The sequence below is a fragment of the Mobula hypostoma genome, chromosome 12 (genome assembly GCF_963921235.1).
Source record: "Mobula hypostoma chromosome 12, sMobHyp1.1, whole genome shotgun sequence".
Taxonomy (NCBI): Eukaryota; Metazoa; Chordata; class Chondrichthyes; order Myliobatiformes; family Myliobatidae; genus Mobula; species Mobula hypostoma.
Genome location: NC_086108.1, coordinates 76,110,685 through 76,132,175, shown reverse-complemented (window position 1 = coordinate 76,132,175; position 21,491 = coordinate 76,110,685). Strand labels below are relative to the sequence as shown.

The 21,491-nt window shown below is 47.5% G+C and overlaps 1 protein-coding gene across 3 annotated transcripts in view; it reads right to left on the bottom strand.

Moving 5' to 3' along the window:
• Window positions 1-21,491, bottom strand: part of dmap1 (DNA methyltransferase 1 associated protein 1) — a 121,916-nt gene that overhangs the window by 66,043 nt on the left and 34,382 nt on the right. The window contains exons 2-4 of one of the 3 annotated variants that reach the window (XM_063064434.1): window positions 19,748-19,885; window positions 9,292-9,395; window positions 2,897-3,005 (exon numbers count right to left, since the gene is read on the bottom strand). In XM_063064434.1, coding sequence (XP_062920504.1) covers window positions 2,897-2,995 — 99 coding nt within the window. In that variant the 5' untranslated portion in view covers window positions 2,996-3,005; window positions 9,292-9,395; window positions 19,748-19,885. The remainder of the gene's footprint in view (window positions 1-2,896; window positions 3,006-9,291; window positions 9,396-19,747; window positions 19,886-21,491) is intronic. The other 2 variants (XM_063064433.1, XM_063064435.1) reach the window with 2 other exon arrangements.

The following is a 21,491-nucleotide window of genomic DNA, read 5'->3' as shown; positions in this document are numbered from 1 at the left end:
GGTCCTTGCTTTTATGCTGCAGTATCGTTTCCCGAATGGTAGCAGCTGAAACAATTTGTGGTTGGGGTGACTCAGGTCCCCAGTGATCCTTCGGGCCCTGTTTACACACCTGTCTTTGTAAATAACCTGAGTAGTGGGAAGTTCACATCCACAGATGCGCTGGGCTATCTGCACCACTCTCTGCAGAGTCCTGCAATTAAGGGAAGTACAGTTCCCATACCAAGCAGTGATGCAACAAGTCAGGACGCTCTCAATTGTGCTCCGTAGAAAGTTCGTAGGATATGGGGGCTAATACCAAACTTCAACTGTCTGAGGTGACAGAGGCGATGTTCTGTCTTTTTCACCACACAGCCAGTATGTATAGACCACGTGAGATCCTCAGTGATGTGTATGCCAAGGAATTTAAAGCTGTTCACCCTCTCAACCCCAGATCCATTGATGTCAACAGGGGTTAGATCTTCTCCATTCCTCCTGTAATCCACAACCAGCTCCTTTGTTTTTGCAACATTGAGGGAGGTTGTTTTCTTGATACCACTGTGTCAGGGTGACGACTTCTTCTCTGTAAGCTGCTTCACTATTGATATCATCACACTGACTGAGAAACTAGAGTCAAAGGAGTCAGATACACATTCTGGAAATGAAAATCTGTCTTCACAAAGTGAGCTTTGCTATCAATAATTAGCTACTCCAGCACCTCAGAGGATTCTTCTTTAGAAATACCAGATGCCTTCAGCTTGGTCTAAAACAGAAACAACAGCTACAATCATCAGTTCAATGAGCCAACTCAGGAAGCCTCAGGAGGACTTTGAACTTGGGTGGAAAATCTAAATCCTCCTCCAAAAGGCACACAAACTGATCCTCCTGAGAGGCTGTAATGCCTCAAAGGCAACCCTCTGACAAAAAGAAATAGGGAAGGCTTTCTCCAGTGGAATCCTTATGATAAATTAACCATAGCAAACCCTGACTTAGCAATGGGCCAGCACAAAACCACAGGGTAACAACCCCAGTTTAAATTCTGGCGCCTGCTAGACTTTGTCATTGTTCAAGTGAAGGATCATAAAAATGTTTGCATTATCCTGATCTTAACAAATATTGGTGACTGTTGAACTGAATGCTGTCTAATCTGCCCGACTGTGACCATCAATATGGCCCAAAACAGCAGCTTCAATTACAAGTATTATTCCAGAAGATCTATGTCAAAGCTGTAAAAACCACAATGGTAATTGTTTTTCAGACCCAGCCCAGACACCAGAATGCCCACTAATTATGTGTTTCCTTGAAGTCAATATATTTGGTTTTCCTACTAAGCTTTGATGTAAATAGTAAATCAAAGAGCTTATTAACCACAAACATAAGGAAAGCTTCACTTGTCTTCAAGGGAAAAGAAAGAACTTTTGCACCTAAACACAGAGGTCCAGCTGAAAACACAGGAGTTAAAATTGTTAACCTAGATGGAGAAAACGCAGGAGGCTCAGTGACTCACTGACAGCCATGACATGCACTGGTTCTTCCGTGCTATCAAAGCCATCTCTGGCCAAACAGGCAAGATCATGGGAAACAAAGACCATTTTTCATAAAGAATGCAGAACAGCTCTATACGGGCATATAGAACTACTCTACGTTCTATATGAACAGAACTCCTTCACAGAAACCTAATTTAATTAAGCAAATGTCCAACTAAACCCTTCTGCCCACATCCTTCCATTTTCTACATACTGATATGCCGATCTAAGAGCCTTTTTGAATCTGTCATATTTGCTTCTACTACCACCCCAGGCAGCTCATTTCAGGAGCCCACCACTCTGTATCAAAAACTTGCCCCGCATATCTCTTACCTTAAACACATGCCCTCGTATTTGACATTTCAAACTTGGGATAAAAGACTCTGGCTGTCTATTCTATCTACGCCTCTCAATCCTGTAAACCTCTCAGATCTCCCCTCACCTCCACAACAATTCAAGTTTGCCCAAACCCTATCTTAGGAGTCTTGGCAAAAGTAAACAGTGGTGATGAAATTTACTGCACTGAGATTCAAAAACGATCAAGGATTCCTCAAGGACCATGAGGCAATCTGTAACATCACTGAAATTCTAAAGATTGAAGGAAAAAAAACTTCAGTCACAAATCTTATCTCATCACGCACACCTGAAAAACGGCATAATCGCAGTCAACCTCAAGAATGGAGGCAAGATAACTGTAGTAACAAAAGAATTATCTGCCACATAGAAAATCTTCATCTCCCAGCTGTCTCATCCCAGTAGCTGATAAGGATAGAATGGATTCTATCCTTTTAAATAGTGTACATGAGCTTCACCACTATAATTCCAAATAAAGATTCAAAGAGCAGTACCAGCCAGTTCACTTTCTCTTTAGAGCATTTGACTCCATCGACTCGGGACTGTAATATAACCTCCTCCAAAGTGACTGTCAGCAGTAATTCTTTCCCATTTTATATTTGCATTTCAATAGAATGTATACCATGATCCTAATCAAAGGATCTTCAAAAGAGCCAATCTCAGAAAAGACCAGTATCAATAAGGCTGCAACATTGCTTCTCAACTTTTCTTGATGCTCCTCACTGCAATATTGTGCCTTTATCTCCAACAAGCTTCCCTTGGGAGTGCGGTGATCTTGAAAAATATTGAGAAACTCTTCAATCTATAGCGATTAAATTACAGAACCTTACATGGCTGTTTCAATCGTAAAGGAGCTAAAAGTGCAAATTTTCTTGGCAGCTTCCTCTCATTTTTACATTTTGTATTTTGGCTCCTTGCTATCTACACTTAGTGAAGATGTAATCAAAATGAATGTCAGTCATTGGGCAATCAGCAACTGATAATATGGATAACTAACATCAATAGTACAAGTATTAAATGCTAAACTAAGCCAGTTGTACCTTATCTGAGTTGATAATATCTTTTTTACTGATTGGTGTGTTTTCCGAATCACCACCACCCAGCTCCAGGATATCACGAACATCTGCTCCTGTAGCCATTTTTGTGTACCTGTAGAAATAGCGAGAAGAAATTTGAGAAGATAGAACGAAAAAAACAGTAGAGAACAGGAACAGGCCTTTCAGAACACAATGTCTGCACTGAACATGATGTCAATTTAAACCACATCTATTCTGCTTGTACATGATCCACATTCACTATTCACTGCACAGACATTACCCTTGGCAGCTCATTCCAAGCACCCACCACTCTCAGTATAAAAAACCTGTCTCATGCATCTCTTTTAACCTTCCTCATGTCACTTTAAGTACCCGTCTGAGTAATTAACATTACTGTGTGCCAGCTAATCCAGGAAGCATCCTGGTAAATCTTTCTTACTCTCTTTCTAAACCTTCCACATCCTCCCTGTAATGGGGCAAGCAGAATTGCACACAATGCTCAAAGTGCAGCCTAAACAAAGTTTTATATAGCTGCAACTGCCCAGTGATTAAGCTAGGGTTAAATTGGGACCTGCTGGGTTGCGCAGTTCAAAGAGCTGGAAGAGCCCATTCCGTGCTGTATCTCAACAACAAAATAAGTAAGCATGATTTCCTTCCTCTTATACTCGGCGCCCCAACCGATGAAAGAAAGCCTGCCATACACCTTGTTTACCATCCCATCTACTTGTGTGGCCACTTCCAGGGAGCTAGGGACTTAAGACTCCAAGATCTTTCTGTACAGCAATGCTGTCAAAGGTCCTGCATTAACTGTATACTTTCCCCTTACGTTTGAAAAATAACAAAACTAATCAACAACCATTAAAAATTACTAGCAACACACATCAAAGTTGCTGGTGAACGCAGCAGGCCAAGCAGCATCTATAGGAAGAGGCGCAGTCGACGTTTCAGGCCGAGACCCTTCGTCAGGACTAACTGAAGGAAGAGTGAGTAAGGGATTTGAAAGCTGGAGGGGGAGGGGGAGATGCAAAATGATAGGAGAAGACAGGAGGGGGAGGGATAGAGCCGAGAGCTGGACAGGTGATAGGCAAAAGGGGATACGAGAGGATCATGGGACAGGAGGTCCGGGAAGAGAGACGGGGGGAGGGGGGTGACCCAGAGGATGGGCAAGAGGTATATTCAGAGGGACAGAGGGAGAAAAAGGAGAGTGAGAGAAAGAATGTGTGCATAAAAATGAGTAACAGATGGGGTACGAGGGGGAGGTGGGGCCTAGCGGAAGTTAGAGAAGTCAATGTTCATGCCATCAGGTTGGAGGCTACCCAGACGGAATATAAGGTGTTGTTCCTCCAACCTGAGTGTGGCTTCATCTTTACAGTAGAGGAGGCCGTGGATAGACATGTCAGAATGGGAATGGGATGTGGAATTAAAATGTGTGGCCACTGGGAGATCCTGCTTTCTCTGGCGGACAGAGCGTAGATGTTCAGCAAAGCGGTCTCCCAGTCTGCGTCGGGTCTCACCAATATATAAAAGGCCACATCGGGAGCACCGGACGCAGTATATCATCCCAGTCGACTCACAGGTGAAGTGATGCCTCACCTGGAAGGACTGTTTGGGGCCCTGAATGGTGGTAAGGGAGGAAGTGTAAGGGCATGTGTAGCACTTGTTCCGCTTACACGGATAAGTGCCAGGAGGGAGATCAGTGGGGAGGGATGGGGGGGATGAATGGACAAGGGAGTTGTGTAGGGAGCGATCCCTGCGGAATGCAGAGGGGGGGGGAGGGAAAGATGTGCTTAGTGGTGGGATCCCGTTGGAGGTGGCGGAAGTTACGGAGAATAATATGTTGGACCCCGAGGCTGGTGGGGTGGTAGGTGAGGACCAGGGGAACCCTATTCCTAGTGGGGTGGTGGGAGGATGGAGTGAGAGCAGATGTACGTGAAATGAGGGAGATGCGTTTAAGAGCAGAGTTGATAGTGGAGGAAGGGAAGCCCCTTTCTTTAAAAAATGAAGACATCTCCCTCGTCCTAGAATGAAAAGCCTCATCCTGAGAGCAGATGCAACGGAGACGGAGGAATTGCGAGAAGGGGATGGCGTTTTTGCAAGAGACAGGGTGAGAAGAGGAATAGTCAAGATAGCTGTGAGAGTCAGTAGGCTTATAGTAGACATCAGTGGATAAGCTGTCTCCAGAGACAGAGACAGAAAGATCTAGAAAGGGGAGGGAGGTGTCGGAAATGGACCAGGTAAACTTGAGGGCAGGGTGAAAGTTGGAGGCAAAGTTAATAAAGTCAACGAGTTCTGCATGCGTGCAGGAAGCAGCGCCAATGCAGTCGTCGATGTAGCGAAGGAAAAGTGGGGGACAGATACCAGAATAGGCACGGAACATAGATTGTTCCACAAACCCAACAAAAAGGCAGGCATAGCTAGGACCCATACGGGTGCCCATAGCTACACCTTTAGTTTGGAGGAAATGGGAGGAGCAAAAGGAGAAATTATTAAGAGTAAGGACTAATTCTGCTAGACGGAGCAGAGTGGTGGTAGAGGGGAACTGATTAGGTCTGGAATCCAAAAAGAAGCGTAGAGCTTTGAGACCTTCCCGATGGGGGATGGAAGTATATAGGGACTGGACATCCATGGTGAAAATAAAGCGGTGGGGGCCAGGGAACTTAAAATCATCGAAAAGTTTAAGAGCGTGAGAAGTATCACGAACATAGGTCGGAAGGGATTGAACAAGGGGTGATAAAACAGTGTCGAGGTATGCAGAAACGAGTTCGGTGGGGCAGGAGCAAGCTGAGACAATGGGTCGGCCAGGACAGACAGGTTTGTGGATCTTGGGTAGGAGATAGAAACGGGAAGTGCGGGGTGTGGGAACTATAAGGTTGGTAGCAGTGGATGGGCGATCCCCTGAGCGGATAAAGTCGTTGATAGTGTGGGAGACAATGGCCTGGTGCTCCTTAGTGGGGTCACGATCGAGGGGTAAATAAGAGGAGGTATCCGCGAGTTGTCGCTGTGCCTCGGCAAGGTAGAGGTCAGTACGCCAGACTACAACAGCACCCCCCTTATCGGCGGGTTTAATAATAATGTTAGGATTAGTGCGGAGGGAGTGGAGAGCAGAGCGTTCCGAAGGAGTGAGGTTGGAATGGGGACAAGGTGCGGTGAAGTCGAGACGGTTGATGTCCCGTCGGCAGTTGGCAATAAAGAGATCCAGAGCAGGCAGAAGACCAGAGCGGGGTGTCCATGAAGAAGAGGAGGGTTGAAGACGGGAGAAGGGGTCATCGGTGGGGGTGGAAGAGTCCTTGCCGAAGAAGTAGGCTCGGAGACGGAGACGGCAGAAGAAAAGTTCCGCATCGTGGCGAACACGGAACTCGCTGAGGTGTGGGCGAAGGGGGACAAACGTGAGGCCCTTACTGAGAACAGAGCGTTCTGCCTCCGACAGTTGAAGGTCGGAGGGGATGGTAAAGACCCGGCACGGATGAGAGCTGGGATCAGAGGGGGGAGGGGGGAGGCTGGGGGTGTCAATGGAGAGGGGAGGGTTGGGGTGAGAGGAAGATGGAGCCTCTGAGGGCCCAGGAGCTGACGGTGGGATCTGAGGTAGACGGGGCTGCGGAGTGGTGGTTGGGGAAGGGGAGACGGGAGTCACAACAGCAGCACATAAAGACCCGGCCCGGAGTTCAAGGCTGGAGTCGCAGTTGGTGGTTGCGTAATCGCTGTGAATGTGTCCATGGTCGTTGCTGGAGTCCGGGTTTTGAATATGTCCTGAGGTGTTGGAGCCGCCGAGATCAATGGCAGTGGCCGCAATTGAAAGTTCATGCCTGCTAGCGTCGGGGCCGGCAGGCTCTGGAGTCCGTAGATGTAAGATCTTGCGATCTTTGCCTAACATGACAAAGTCAAAAAAATGGCGATTGCAGGCGTGGATCTGACGGAGGATGAAATAACGGGTAGGACCATTACAGACGGTGAAGAAAGTGTCCCGAAGGTGTGGAAGGGTCTGGGATAGGGACACCAAGTACCTTCTCATGGCGGAGAGAGTCGCCTTCAGAGCTTGACAGGAGAAGCGGCGAGAGGCAGAGTCAATAAAATGTGAGTACCTGGGATCCTCAGAAGGTCCAAATTGAGAGGCTTGGAAACGAATCCTAAAGCCAACTGGAGTAAGTTGGCGACGGAGGCACGTTCCAAGAAAGGATACATGGCTGTGATAGCGAGTTTGAGTCAAAGTGTGGTCGAAAAGTTGAAGGGCCGAAGAAATTACAGATGGGGAGCAGTGAGAGATGGTTTCACTGAACTCCCGTCGAAGAGAGGATCTAAACTTCTTCGGTGTAGGCATCACCGGAAGAGGCTTCGCAGTAGTGAATTTAAACGCAAACAACAGGAATTCTGCAGATGCTGGAAATTCAAGCAACACACATCAAAGTTGCTGGTGAACGCAGCAGGCCAAGCAGCATCTATAGGAAGAGGCGCAGTCGACGTTTCAGGCCGAGACCCTTCGTCAGGACTAACTGAAGGAAGAGTGAGTAAGGGATTTGAAAGCTGGAGGGGGAGGGGGAGATGCAAAATGATAGGAGAAGACAGGAGGGGGAGGGATAGAGCCGAGAGCTGGACAGGTGATAGGCAAAAGGGGATATGAGAGGATCATGGCACAGGAGGTCCGGGAAGAAAGACAGGGGGGGGGTGACCCAGAGGATGGGCAAGAGGTATATTCAGAGGGACAGAGGGAGAAAAAGGAGAGTGAGAGAAAGAATGTGTGCATTAAAAAGAGTAACAGATGGGGTACGAGGGGGAGGTGGGGCCTAGCGGAAGTTAGAGAAGTCAATGTTCATGCCATCAGGTTGGAGGCTACCCAGACGGAATATAAGGTGTTGTTCCTCCAACCTGAGTGTGGCTTCATCTTTACAGTAGAGGAGGCCGTGGATAGACATGTCAGAATGGGAATGGGATGTGGAATTAAAATGTGTGGCCACTGGGAGATCCTGCTTTCTCTGGCGGACAGAGCGTAGATGTTCAGCAAAGCGGTCTCCCAGTCTGCGTCGGGTCTCACCAATATATAAAAGGCCACATCGGAAGCACCGGACGCAGTATATCATCCCAGTCGACTCACAGGTGAAGTGATGCCTCACCTGGAAGGACTGTTTGGGGCCCTGAATGGTGGTAAGGGAGGAAGTGTAAGGGCATGTGTAGCACTTGTTCCGCTTACACGGATAAGTGCCAGGAGGGAGATCAGTGGGGAGGGATGGGGGGGACGAATGGACAAGGGAGTTGTGTAGGGAGCGATCCCTGCGGAATGCAGAGAGAGGGGGGGAGGGAAAGATGTGCTTAGTGGTGGGATCCCGTTGGAGGTGGCGACACTAGATCGAAATTCAAGTACTAACAAATATTTGAATTTCACTATTCTAAACCTTACCCTATTTCACTGGACACTGGCAGAAGCATACATTTGTTGTCACAAATTTTATTCTTTTGCAAGGTTGAACTATCTGTTTTAAGATATATTCTTAGCATTCAAAATAAATCCAGATGACATTTCTAACATCTGTCTCCTTCAATGTGTTAATCCATTTACACTGAAGATTTAATTCTCACAAATCTCTCTCATGCTCCACATTTTATAATCAGCTGTTTCAGAATTCTACAGCCTACCACAAAATTAAATTAAATACTTAATACATCTTTCTTTGCTCATCCACACTGACAGCCAATCATGCATTGTCTCAAGTTCAAAATTCTCACTCTGGTATTTGAGTACCTTTTGCTGTCACTCCATCTGATCATAGTCTCTTCCAACTAAATTTTCCCACAACTATTTGTTCCCTGACTCTGGTCTGCACATCACCCACTCAATGCTCAGGAAATTCCTTTTCAAATCCTCAGCCTTTTCACCTGCAATCAATACAGGATCCACCCACACCTCCTGTCTTTCTTCATTTATTCCTTTCAACTTCAGATCAATTTTAGTGGCAGTCAAAGGTACATAAGAGATAGTATCCCTCATACAACCTTGCTGGTCTCAGAATGCTAATTCTTGGGCATTACTTGGATAGTCTGTTTACCTTCAATCTGGGAGAACTCTTCTGTAACTAAGTTACTCATCCAAGTTCCTAGCTCTAGCACCTCGCCAACACCTAAATAATGCCGAAGTAATTTAAAAACAGAAAATGCTGGAAATACTCAGCTGATCAGGCCACATCCATGGGAACAGAAACAGAATTATTGTTACACCATGTTAATATTAATCTACCTTCTCTGATCTCCAGATGCCCTTCCTAACCATCAATTAATGTCCTTCCAAGTTTATACTCCAGCCTAAAAGCTAACTTTTAGTCCAAGGTTCTGTTCACTCTCCTCACTCTTCCCCACAACAGAACGCTGCTGGTGCATCTAAAATGCTCTCCAACTGATGAAAGAATACTGACCTGAAATGCAAACTGTTTCGTTCTCCACAAATGGGGCTTGACTCCCTAGATTTTTAAAGTATTCTTCACCTTTCACCACCAAAATATTGAATGCAAGGAAGAAACTGAAAAAGAAAATGAGGACAAGAGTACTTAACTGGAAATAAAATAGCTTATTTTTGCATACTCAAAATCCAAGCCAAATTTCGATGAAAAGAAAAATTGACTAAAAGTCACAAGGAAAAACACTCAAAAAGGAGAATAGTTTTAAGATATAATGTAAAATCAAGTATATTCAAATAGTCTGTACTAAAATCTGGGGATGCACTAGGGAGAATCCTAACTAACTTTCCCCTATTAACTTAAGTTTGTATCTAAAATGCTAACTTTACTTAAGCTTAGACCAGTACAGTGCAGTAACAGACCTTCAGCCTATGTTCAGTTGAACATGATGGCAAACTGAACTAAATCTCTTCTGCCTGTACTGAATCCAAATCACTCTATTGCCTGAATATACAGTGCCCATAAAAGGTATTCACCCCCTTGGAAGCTTTCATGTTTTATTGTTTTACAACATTGAATCACAATAGATTTAATTTGGCTTTTTTGACACTGATCAACAGTAAAAGACACTTTCATGTCAAAGTGAAACAGATCACTACAAAGTGATATAAATCAATCACAAATATAAATCATGTGGCGACCCACTTTCTGGCACCCACGAACCGGCTCACGAAACAGCGCGCGCAGGCAGAGGGCCGGCAGCAAAAAGGGCACCAGGCCATCTTCACCAGCAGGGGGAAAATCCCGCGCGCAGAAAGGGTCTGGGAATATGCATTCCCCACAGTAGTCCCGCCCAGGGAGGGCGGGAACGGGAAGGCTTTAAAGCGGGCCGCGAAGTTTGAATACATCTCTTTTCATCGCAACTCTAACTCACCGACTCCGTGTGGTTATTCTAACGCTGTGTGTAGCACATCGCTACAATTGGTGACCCCGACGGCCCAAACGATATTTGGACCAGAGATGACCGACGCTGCATCTGTTCACGCCGTTTCGTTAAAACTGCCAAGCTTCTGGACGCTGCAACCCCATTTATGGTTCAAACAAGCAGAAGCACAATTCCACATTCGGCAGATAACCTCGGAGTCCACTCGCTACTACTACATGCTGAGCTCCCTCGACCAGGAGACTGCTGCACAAGTTGAGGAGTTTATACAGTCGCCCCCGGAGGACGGCAAATACACAGCATTCAAAGCCCTGCTCATAAGGACTTTCGGACTCTCACGGCGCGAACGAGCACACCGTTTAATGCACCTGGATGGTTTGGGAGACAGGCCGCCGTCAGCATTAATGAACGAGATGCTGGCCCTGGCTGAAGGACACAAACCCTGCCTCATGTTTGAGCAGGCGCTCCTAGAGCAACTGCCCGAGGACATATGCCTGCTGCTGTCCGACGCAGATTTCAGCAACCCCCGGGAGGTGGCGGCCCGAGCAGATGTGCTGTGGAATGCCAGGAAAGAGAGAGGGGCATCCGTCGCACAGATCACCAAGCCACGTGCCCAACGACAGACCAGACCAGGCCCGGCAGCAGAGCCTACAAAACCCGGCGACGGGAGTGAGGAGCCCAACGAACAATGGTGTTTCTACCACCAGCAGTGGGGCACGGAGGCCCGCCGCTGCAGACCGCCCTGCAAATTCCCGGGAAACGCCAGGGCCAGCCGCCGCTGATGGCTACGGCGGCTGGCCATCAGGACAGCCTCCTGTACGTCTGGGACAAGCAGTCGGGACGCCGCTTTTTGGTCGACACCGGAGTGGAGATCAACGTCTTACCTCCAACGAGTTACGACACCCGGAACAGAGAACTGGGACCCACCCTGAGGGCCGCTAATGGCAGCACAATACGAACCTACGGCACCCGCACGGTGCAGCTACAGTTCAGCTCCAGCCGGTTCACGTGGGACTTCACACTGGCCGCCGTGGCCCAACCACTGCTGGGGGCAGATTTTCTACGAGCCCACAGCCTGCTGGTCGACTTGCAAGGGAAGCGATTAGTCCACGCCAAGACTTTTCAAACGTTCTCCATGGGTGAAGCACAGTTGCCAGCCCCACACCTGGACTCCATCACGCTGTCCGACGATGAATTCACCAGGGTCCTGGCGGATTTCCCATCAGTACTGACACCGCAGTTCACGGCAGCCATGCCCAGACACAGAGTACAGCACCACATCCCGACCCAGGGACCACCCCTCCACGCCCGTGCTCGAAGGCTTCCCCCGGACAAGCTCCGGCTGGCGAAGGAGGAGTTCAAGAAGATGGAGGAATTAGGGATCATACGACGGTCTGACAGCCCATGGGCCTCCCCCCTTCACATGGTGCCCAAGGCAACGGGGGGCTGGAGACCATGCGGTGACTACCGCAGACTGAACGAGGCTACAACGCCAGACCGCTACCCTGTGCCGCACATTCAAGACTTCGCAGCAAACCTACACGGCGCAAGGATCTTTTCCAAGGTAGACCTCGTCCGGGGATGCCATCAAATCCCTGTACATCCGGACGACATCCCCAAAACAGCACTTATCACCCCGTTCGGACTTTTCGAATTCCTCCGAATGCCGTTTGGTCTAAAGAATGCCGCACAGACTTTCCAGCGGCTAATGGACGCGGTGGGACGCGACCTGGACTTTGCATTCATCTATTTGGACGACATCCTCATAGCCAGCAGTAGTCGGCAGGAGCATCTGTCCCACCTCCGCCAGCTCTACTCCCGCCTGAGTGAATTCGGCCTTACAATCAATCCAGCCAAATGCCAGTTCGGACTCGACACCATCGACTTCCTGGGCCACAGGATTACTAAAGACGGGGCAACCCCGCTGCCCGCCAAGGTAGACACGGTCCGCCACTTCCCCCGACCCAACACAATCAAAGGCTTGCTGGAATTCGTGGGTATGGTGAATTTCTACCACCGTTTCCTCCCCTCAGCAGCCCGAACCATGCGCCCCTTGTTCACTCTAATGTCGGGTAAGGGCAAGGACAGTACCTGGAACGAAGAGGCCACAACCGCTTTCGTTAAAACCAAAGAAGCCTTGGCAAACGCCGCGATGCTAGTGCACCCCAGAACGGATGTTCCTACTGCCCTCACGGTGGACGCATCCAACACAGCAGTCGGTGGAGTGCTGGAACAACTCATCGAGGGTCGCTGGCAACCCCTGGCGTTCTTCAGCAAACACCTACGACCACCCGAACTCAAATACAGTGCTTTCAACCGGGAGCTATTGGCACTATACCTGGCAATCCGGCATTTCAGGTACTTCTTAGAAGGTAGGCCCTTCACCGCGTTCACAGACCACAAACTGCTTACCTTTGCGTTCACTAAGGTGTCCGACCCCTGGTCGTCCCGCCAGCAGCGACATCTGTCCTACATCTCCGAGTACACGACGGACATCCGGCATGTCTCTGGAAAGAACAATGTCGTGGCAGACGCACTTTCCAGACCTACCATACAGGCCCTGTCCCAGGGGGTGGACTATGCAGCGCTGGCAGAGGCACAGCAGGCAGACGCTGAGATCCCCAGCTACAGGACTGCAGTCTCCGGTTTGCAGCTCCAAGACCTCCCCGTAGGCCCAGGTGAGAGGACCCTACTGTGTGACGTAGCTACCGGCCAACCCCGCCCCGTCGTCCCAGCAGCCTGGCGCCGGCAGGTGTTCGAATCCATTCACAACTTAGCGCACCCCTCCATCAGGACAACTGTCCGGCTGGTCTCCAACAGGTTCGTGTGGCATGGACTTCGTAAACAGGTCAGTGAATGGGCCAAAACGTGTATGTAGTGCTAAACGGCCAAGGTGCAGCGGTTCGAACCCACCCGCCGGAGGTTCGACCACATCCATGTGGATATCGTGGGGCCCCTGCCAGTGTCACGAGGAGCGCGGTACCTCCTAACTATGATAGACCGGTTCACCAGATGGCCAGAGGCAGTCCCGCTCAGCGACACCACCTCCGAATCCTGCGCCCGAGCACTGATCGCAACCTGGGTAGCACACTTTGGGGTACCGGCCCACATTACCTCCGACAGGGGCGCCCAGTTCACCTCCAGCCTGTGGTCGGCTATGGCCAGACTTTTAGGAACACAGCTACACCACACAACTGCCTACCACCCACAGTCGAACGGACTAGTGGAGCGCTTCCACCGTCACCTGAAATCGGCTCTCATGGCCCGCCTGGAGGGGCCTAACTGGGCGGACGAACTTCCCTGGGTCCTGCTCGGAATCCGCACGGCGCCCAAAGAGGATCTACACACCTCGTCGGCTGAGTTGGTGTACGGCGCGCCCCTGGTCGTCCCAGGAGAGTTCATACCAGCCCCAAGGGGGCAAGAGGAAGAACCCACAGCAGTCCTGGACAGACTACGGGAGAGGCTCGGTAACCTGGCCCCCATACCCACTTCACAGCACGGACAGAGCCCGACCTGCATACCCAAAGACCTGCAGAACTGTAAGTTTCTTTTTGTACGACGGGGCGGACACCGGGCACCGCTACAGCGGCCCTAAAGAGGGGCCGTTTAAGGTGATCAGGAACAACGGGTCCACGTTCGTGCTGGACATTGGGGGGAGAGAGGAGGTTTTCACGGTGGACCGACTCAAACCGGCCCATGTGGACTTGGCGCAACCGGTCTAGGCTCAGGCACCGCGGCGCAGGGGCAGACCTCCCAAACAGAGGCCGATCCAGACTGTGGACATTGGGGGAGGTATCGCCGGTTCTGGGGGGGGGGTTATGTGGCGACCCACTTTCTGGCACCCACGAACCGGCTCACGAAACAGCGCACGCAGGCAGAGGACCGGCAGCAAAAAGGGCACCAGGCCATCTTCACCAGCAGGGGGAAAATCCCGCGCGCAGGAAGTGTCTGGGAATATGCATTCCCCACAGTAGTCCCGCCCAGGGAGGGCGGGAACGGGAAAGCTTTAAAGCGGGCCACGAAGTTTGAATAAATCTCTTTCATCGCAACTCTAACTCACCGACTCTATGTGGTTATTCTAACACTGTGTGTAGCACATCGCTATAATCACATAATAATTGACTGCACAAGTATTCACCCCCTTCAAGTCAGTATTTAGTAGGTGCACCCTTGGCAGCAATTACAGCCTTGAGACTGTGAGGATAGGTCTCTATCAGCTTTGCATATCTAGACACTGCAATTTTTCCCCATTCTTCTTTACAAAACTGCTCAAGCTTTGTCAGATTGCATGGGAAGAGTGAACAGCCCTTTTCAAGTCCAGCCACAAATTCTCAATTGGATTGAGGCCTGGACCCTGACTTGGCCACTCCAAGACATTAATTCTGTTGTTTTTAAGCCATTCCTGTTTTTAAGCTTTGTCTTTATGCCATGACCTGGCTTTCCTCCAGGATTTCCCTGTATTTTGCTGTATGACTAATCTTTCCCATCTCAGCCACTGAAGCTTGCAACTCCTCCAGAGTTGTCACAAGTCTCTTGGTGGCCTCTCTCACTAGTCCCCCTCACTAGGACCGTGGTTATTTGCTTGAGTCCATTCTCAGTTTTTGATGCGAGATAGGAGTGGCGGCTGATAATTGGTGAGCACTGGATTGCAGACGGGAGGCCAGCAGGCTAATGAGAAGTGCTGTATTGCATGGAGGGGAGTACAGTAGGTTGATGAGGAGCACGGTACGTTTTCTGATCATTGAACGGACTCTTCCAACTGTGATGTCAGCCTCTCCCTCCTGAATTACCTTCCCAAACTTCTCCTTATGCACCGCTGACTAATTTACGGCAGGGGTTCCCAGCCTTTTTTGCACTGAGGACTGGTTTATTATTGACAATATTCTTGCGGACCGGTCGATCCGGCCGGCGGGGGGGTGCAGGGTTGCCAACGGGCAAAAGTAGCAGTCAAATACGTTGTGTTTACTCCGAAAAGACTATAATGACCATGAAGCCTTGCGCGGGCACCAGTGTGCATGCGTGTACGTGTCGATTTTTTTCTACAAATCGCTTCTGGCGATTTTGTTCGGGGGGGGGTGTTGATCACAACCAGAATATAGGTGATAAGTGGCTAATACACTCAATTTCGTTTCTAAAAGGGTTTATCTAACGAATTTAATATTAAACACACAGCGCATATTTTCCTTGCATGAATATAGTGATAAGTCAATTATCAGGGGAAGACAGGGGAGCTTGAAGTAAGTGTTGAACGAACTTCCAGTAGAAGTGGTAGAGGCAGGTTCAGTATTATCATTTGAAGAAAAATTGGATAGGTATATGGACAGGAAAGGAATGGAGGGTTATGGGCTGAATGCAGGTCAGTGGGACTAGGTGAGTGTAGCGTTCGGCACGGACTAGAAGGGCCGAGATCGCCTGTTTCCGTGCTGTAATTGTTATATGGTTATGTAAGTCAATAGCATCTTAACATTTTAAATAACGTTTGGATATTAAACACACAGCACATATTTTCCCCGTATGAACATATAAAATCATTGCAACACACCAATATCGCTGAATCAGTGGGAGCCCTGGGCTTGTTTCCCTGCATCAAGACAGTCCCATCGAGTGGTGATGGGAGACAGCGATACTCAAAGAGGGTTCCTTATGTCCAGTTTATTCCACAATTTAGTTTTCGTTGCATTCATTGCAGAGATATGTTGGAAATGGAAGCAACGTTTTCAGTGCTTTCGTGGCTATCTCAGGATATTCAGCCTTGACTTTGATCCGGAATGCCGGCAGAGATGTTATGTCAAACATACTTTTCAGCCCGCCGTCATTTGCAAGCTCGAGGAGTAGATCTTCCCGCCCTGACATGGATGACGTGTGCGTAATGACCTCGCATGCGTTCAAGCTCAATAGTGCGTGACAGGGAATGAGGAAAGGTGCAGCTCACTCATATCGCCAAATCATATCCTTTCCTCGTGGCCCAGTAGCACATACTTCACGGCCCGGTACCGGTCCACAGCCTGGTGGTTGGGGACCGCTGATTTACGGGAGCGAACAAACTTTACTGGTGTAGCAGAAATTTGGAGAGAAATTTTCATTGTAAAGGAATTTTTACTTGCTGCGACTTAGTTGCTGGCCTGCCACTTTGCTGTTGTGTAACATTGCAAAAGGCAGATTGTGTAGATTAGAAGCGAATTACATTGTGAAGTTTTCGTGTTTTTTGTGGTTTTCTCATTTAGTTATTTATTATGCCGTTCATATTATGCAACAAGGGACACAAAAGCAAAGTCTGTCTTTACAAATGAAAGCTACTTATCATTGGGTTTTACATGGACTGGTTATCCAAGTTGTCCTATTCCATTGTGCCTAGTCTGTGGCAAACAACTTACAAATGCAGCAATGGTTCGAATAAAATTGAAAAGACTACAAATCACACCTATATGACATGCAAAAGTGATGATTATTTTCAACAGTTATTGGAATCTCAAAACAGAGTAAAGCTATTGTTAATAAAGACAGTAAAAAGGTAAAAGGAAGCAAGTTGTTTGGTAGAAGTTGTTACCCAAAAAAGGAAAAGTCACACAGTTGGTGAGAACCTAATAATGGCAACATGTAAAATTATAGCAGGTAAAGTGCTAGCAGCAAGTATTTCAATGGGAGTCATTGATTGGAGTACCGCCTAGATGCAGCAGGAGCGTTCCCATGTAGGTCCGACAAAGAGCTTTTAAAAACCCAGTCTCTATAAAAGAGGTGTACTGCGGTCGTCGTGGGAGAAGTCTTGAGTCAGAGTAGTAAGGCATTAGCTCAACAAGGCTTCAATGATATCAGGCGGAGGGGTAGGCAAGTTCATTCCTTATTTCTTATTCAACTCTGGAGAGAATGGGGGTATGTCTACAGAGCCAGTGACCTGGTCCGCGTGAGATGAGGGATTTCCAGGAGACTTCCAGCCACCCCGATGGCCACATCTGAGCCAGGTGCATTGAGATACAGCTCCTTAAGAGACCGTGTTAATGACCTTTGGCCTGTTAGGGAAAGTGAAGCAGTGATAGCCAGGAGCTACAGGGAGGCAGTAACCCCAAGGCTACAGGAGGCAGTAACCCCAAGGCTACAGGAGACAGGAGAGGCAAGGGAGAACATCAGATAGTGGAGAGCACCTCTGTGGCCATCCCCCTCAACAATAAGTACTCCATTTGGGGGGGGGGTGAAAACCCACCTGGAGGAAGCAACAGTGGCTGTGCCTCTGGCCACTCAGAAGGGGAAGGAACTGAAGTGGATGGCAGCAGCAATAGGGGACTCTACAGTCAGGAGGTCAGATAAGCGATTCTGTGCAGACAAAAAGGAAACACAGATGGTAGTTTGCCTCCTTGGTGCCAGGGTCCAAGATGTTTATCTCATAGGTGCCAAGCGACCACAATATCCTGAAAAGGGATGGTGAGCCGTCAGAAGTCGTGGTACATATTGGTACCAATGACATAGGAAGGAAAAGGGAGGAGGTCCTGAAAAAAATACAGGTAGTTAGGAAGAAAGCTGAGAAGCAGGACCTCGAGTAGTAATCTCAGGATTGCTGCCTGTGCCATACGACAGTGAGGATAGGAATAGAATAAGGTGCAAGATAAACGTGTAGCTGAAGAATTGGAGCAGGAGAGAGGGATTCAGATTTCTGGATAATTGGAACCTCTTCTGGGGCAGATGGGACCTGTACAAAAGGGACGGGTTGTACTTGAATCTGAAGGGGACCAATATTCTTGCGGGCAGATTTACTAGACCTGTTGGAAGTGCTTAAACTAATATGGCAGGGGGATGGGAAACAGTACGATAGAGCTGAGGATAAGCCAGCAGGCTTACAAGTAAATGATAGGTGTAACATGAATGTAAGGAAGGACAAGGTTAGAGTACAAATAGTCATAGTCATACTTGATTGATCCCGGGAGAAATTGGTTTTCGCTACAGTTGCACCATAAATAATTACATAGTAAAAAAACCATAAATATTTAAATAGTAATATGTAAATTATGCCAGGAAATAAGTCCAGGACCCGCCTATTGGCTCAGGGTGTCTGACCCTCCATGGGAGGAGTTGTAAAGTTTGATGGCCACAGGCAGGAATGACTTCCTATGACGCTCTGTGTTGCATCTGGGTGGAATGAGTCTCCAACTGTGAGTTAGAGTACAAATGCAATCAGGCCAAAGAATTAAAATTGTACCACACAAGCAAAATTCAAAAGGGCAAAGAATGCAGGACAGACTGAAGGTGATGTATTTAAATGTGCGCAGTATCTGGTATAAGGTGGACGAACTCATGGCACAATTAAATTGGTCAGTATGATGTTGTGGGCATCACTGAGTTGTGGCTGAAAGAATACCATAGCTGGGAGCTTAACATCAAAGTACATACTTTGTATCGAAAGGACAGGCAGGAAGGTATAGGTGGTGGTGTGGCTCTGTTGGTAGTAGATGGAATTACATCTGTAGAAAGAGGTGACATAGGGTCAGAGAATGTTGAATCTTTGTGGGTGGAGCTAAGAAACTGCAAGGGTAAAATAGTCATTATGGGAATCATATATAGACTTCCAAATAGTAGCCTAGATGTGGGGTTGAGATTGCAAAGGGAGTTGGAAAAGACATGTAATAAGGGTAATGACATAATTGTAATGGGGGACTTCAATATGCAAGAGGATTGGGAAAATCAGGTTGGTGTCGGATCACGAGAGGGAATTTGTTGAATACCTACGAGATGGCTTTTTAGAGCAGTTTGTGTTGAGCATAGTTGGGGAAAGGCAATCTTAGATTGGGTGTTGTGTAATAACCCAGATCTTATTAGAGAGCTTAAAAGTAAAGGATCCCTTAGGAGACAGTGATCATAAAATGATTGAATTCATACTGCAATTTGAGGGAGAAGCATAACTCACATGTATCTCTATCGCAATGGAATAAAGGGAATTACAGATTCACGAGAGAGGAGATTGTCCAGGCAGATCAGAGGAAGATACTAGCGGGGATGACAACAGAACAGAGATGGCTGAAGTTTCTGGGAATAGTTCACATGGTGCAGCAGAGATACGTCCCACAGAGGAAGAAGTTCTCAAATGGCAGGGATAGGCAACTGTGGCTGACAAAGGAAGTTAAGGACTGGATGAAAGCCAAGAAAAGGGCATACAAGGTATCAGAAGTGAGTGGGAATTTGGATGATTGAGAAGCTTTTGAAATCCAACAAAACTCAACTAAAAAAGCTACAAGGGTAAAGATGAAATGTGAGGGCAGATTAGCTAATAATATAAAGCAGGATATTAAAAGTTTTTTCAGTTATATAAAGAGTACAATGGAGGTGATAGTTCATACTGTACCACTAGAAAATTATGCTGGTGTGGTAGTAATGGGGGACAAAGAAATAACAGATGAACTTAATGGGTACTTTGCCTAGCACTTTTTCCTTCGTAATCACAATGGCACTCACTCCTGCTCCCTGAGTTGGACCTCTGGCACACTGCTAGGGTCTTCCACGATGAAGATTGATGCAAACTCAAAGGTCTTAAGATGGATAAGTCACCTGGACCAGATGGATTACATCTCAGAGTCCCGGAGAGGTTGCTGAAGAGATTACAGATGAATTGCTCATGATCTTTCAAGAATCACTTGATTTTGGCATGGTCCCCGAGGACTGGAAGATTACAAATGTCACTCCACTCTGTAAGAAGGGAGGAAGGCGAAAGAAAGAAAATTACAGGTCAGTCAGCCTAACCACAGTGGTTGGGAAAGTATTGGAGTCTATTATTAAGGATGAGGTGTCAAGGTACTTGGAGACTAATGATAAAATAACACAATGTCAGCAAAGTTTCTTAAAGGGAAATCTTGCCTGACAAATCTGTTACAGTTCTTTGAGGAAGTAACAAGCAGGGTGGACAAATGAGAGGCAGTCGATGTCATTTACTTGGATTTTCAGAAAGCGTTTGATAAGGTGTCACACATGAGGCTGCTTAACAAGATAAAATCCTATGGCGTTACAGGAAAGATACTGGCACGGATAGCGGAATGGCTGACAGGCAGGAAGCAAAGGGTGAGAATAAAAGGGGCCTTTTCTGGTTGGCTGCAGGTGACTAGTGGTGTTCTTCAAGGGGCAGTATTAGGACCACTACTTCTCACATTATTTGTCAATAATTCAGATAATGGAATTGATGGCTTTATAGCAATGTTTGCGGATGATACGAAGATAAGTGGAGGGGTAGATAGTGCTGAGGAAGCAATGCCTTAAGACAAATTGGAAGAGTGGGCAAAAAAGTGGCAGATGGAATGCAGTGTTGGGAAATATATAATACAGGTGGCCCGTTTTCCAAACGTTCGCTTTACGACACCTTGCTGTTACGAAAAAAGGCAGCGCGCGCCTGAACAGCCAAGCTCCTTCCCCGGAACTGCATTCTAGTCAGTATTGCTTAAACACATGCTTTATCTCAATTTATTTTGTGCATCTGTTAGCAAGATGAGTTGTAAAGTATCAGAAACCCTAAAAGAGCTTGTAACGGTGTTGCACTAAGCGTAAAACTAGACATAATTAAGCGTTTCGATCGTAGTGAACGAAGTAAGGACACTGTCCGTGTGTTGATCTTGCCTGTATCCACCATTCACACTATTTATCCGCAGAGAGAAAGAATTTTGAAAGCTGCCAATGTTACTTTTGGTTCTGCTCGTAACAAACTGGTCTCTCTTAGTCGGCATCCTATAATGGATAAAATGGAAAGTCTATTGCTTGAGTGCATTGATGGGTGTACAAAGCATGGTGTTCCATTAAGTTTTCTTATACTTAAGGAGAAATCAGTCAGTCTTTTAAATAAGCTGAACCAGAAAGCACTGGACGATGGTGATGAAAGTGTTGCGAAAGTGGAATTTAAAGGTAGTCATGGGTGGTTTGATCGGTTTCTGAGGCGAGGGCAGCTTCATAGTTTAATCAGTGGTCCCCAACCTCTGGGCCGTGGACTGATACATTGCTGTGAAGAATGCAGTGGTGCAGCGGTAGTCGGAACGCACCCAGCACACCTTCACGAAAAAAGTCTAAATAAACAAGCTAATTAATTAGGTGCCGCCTGGCACGTAATTGTCGGTCCAGATCAGAGGTGATTGCCAATTGCATCAGGTGCTTATTCGTATAAGTGTTTAACTGTGACGAAACTGCAATTTATTGGAGTCTTCCCGATTCTGGTAAGTGAAACTACACTGTACATACATTATTTCTACTTTATATAGGCTGTGTATTTTTATGTGTTATTTGGTATGATTTGGCAGCTTCATAGCTTCAAGGT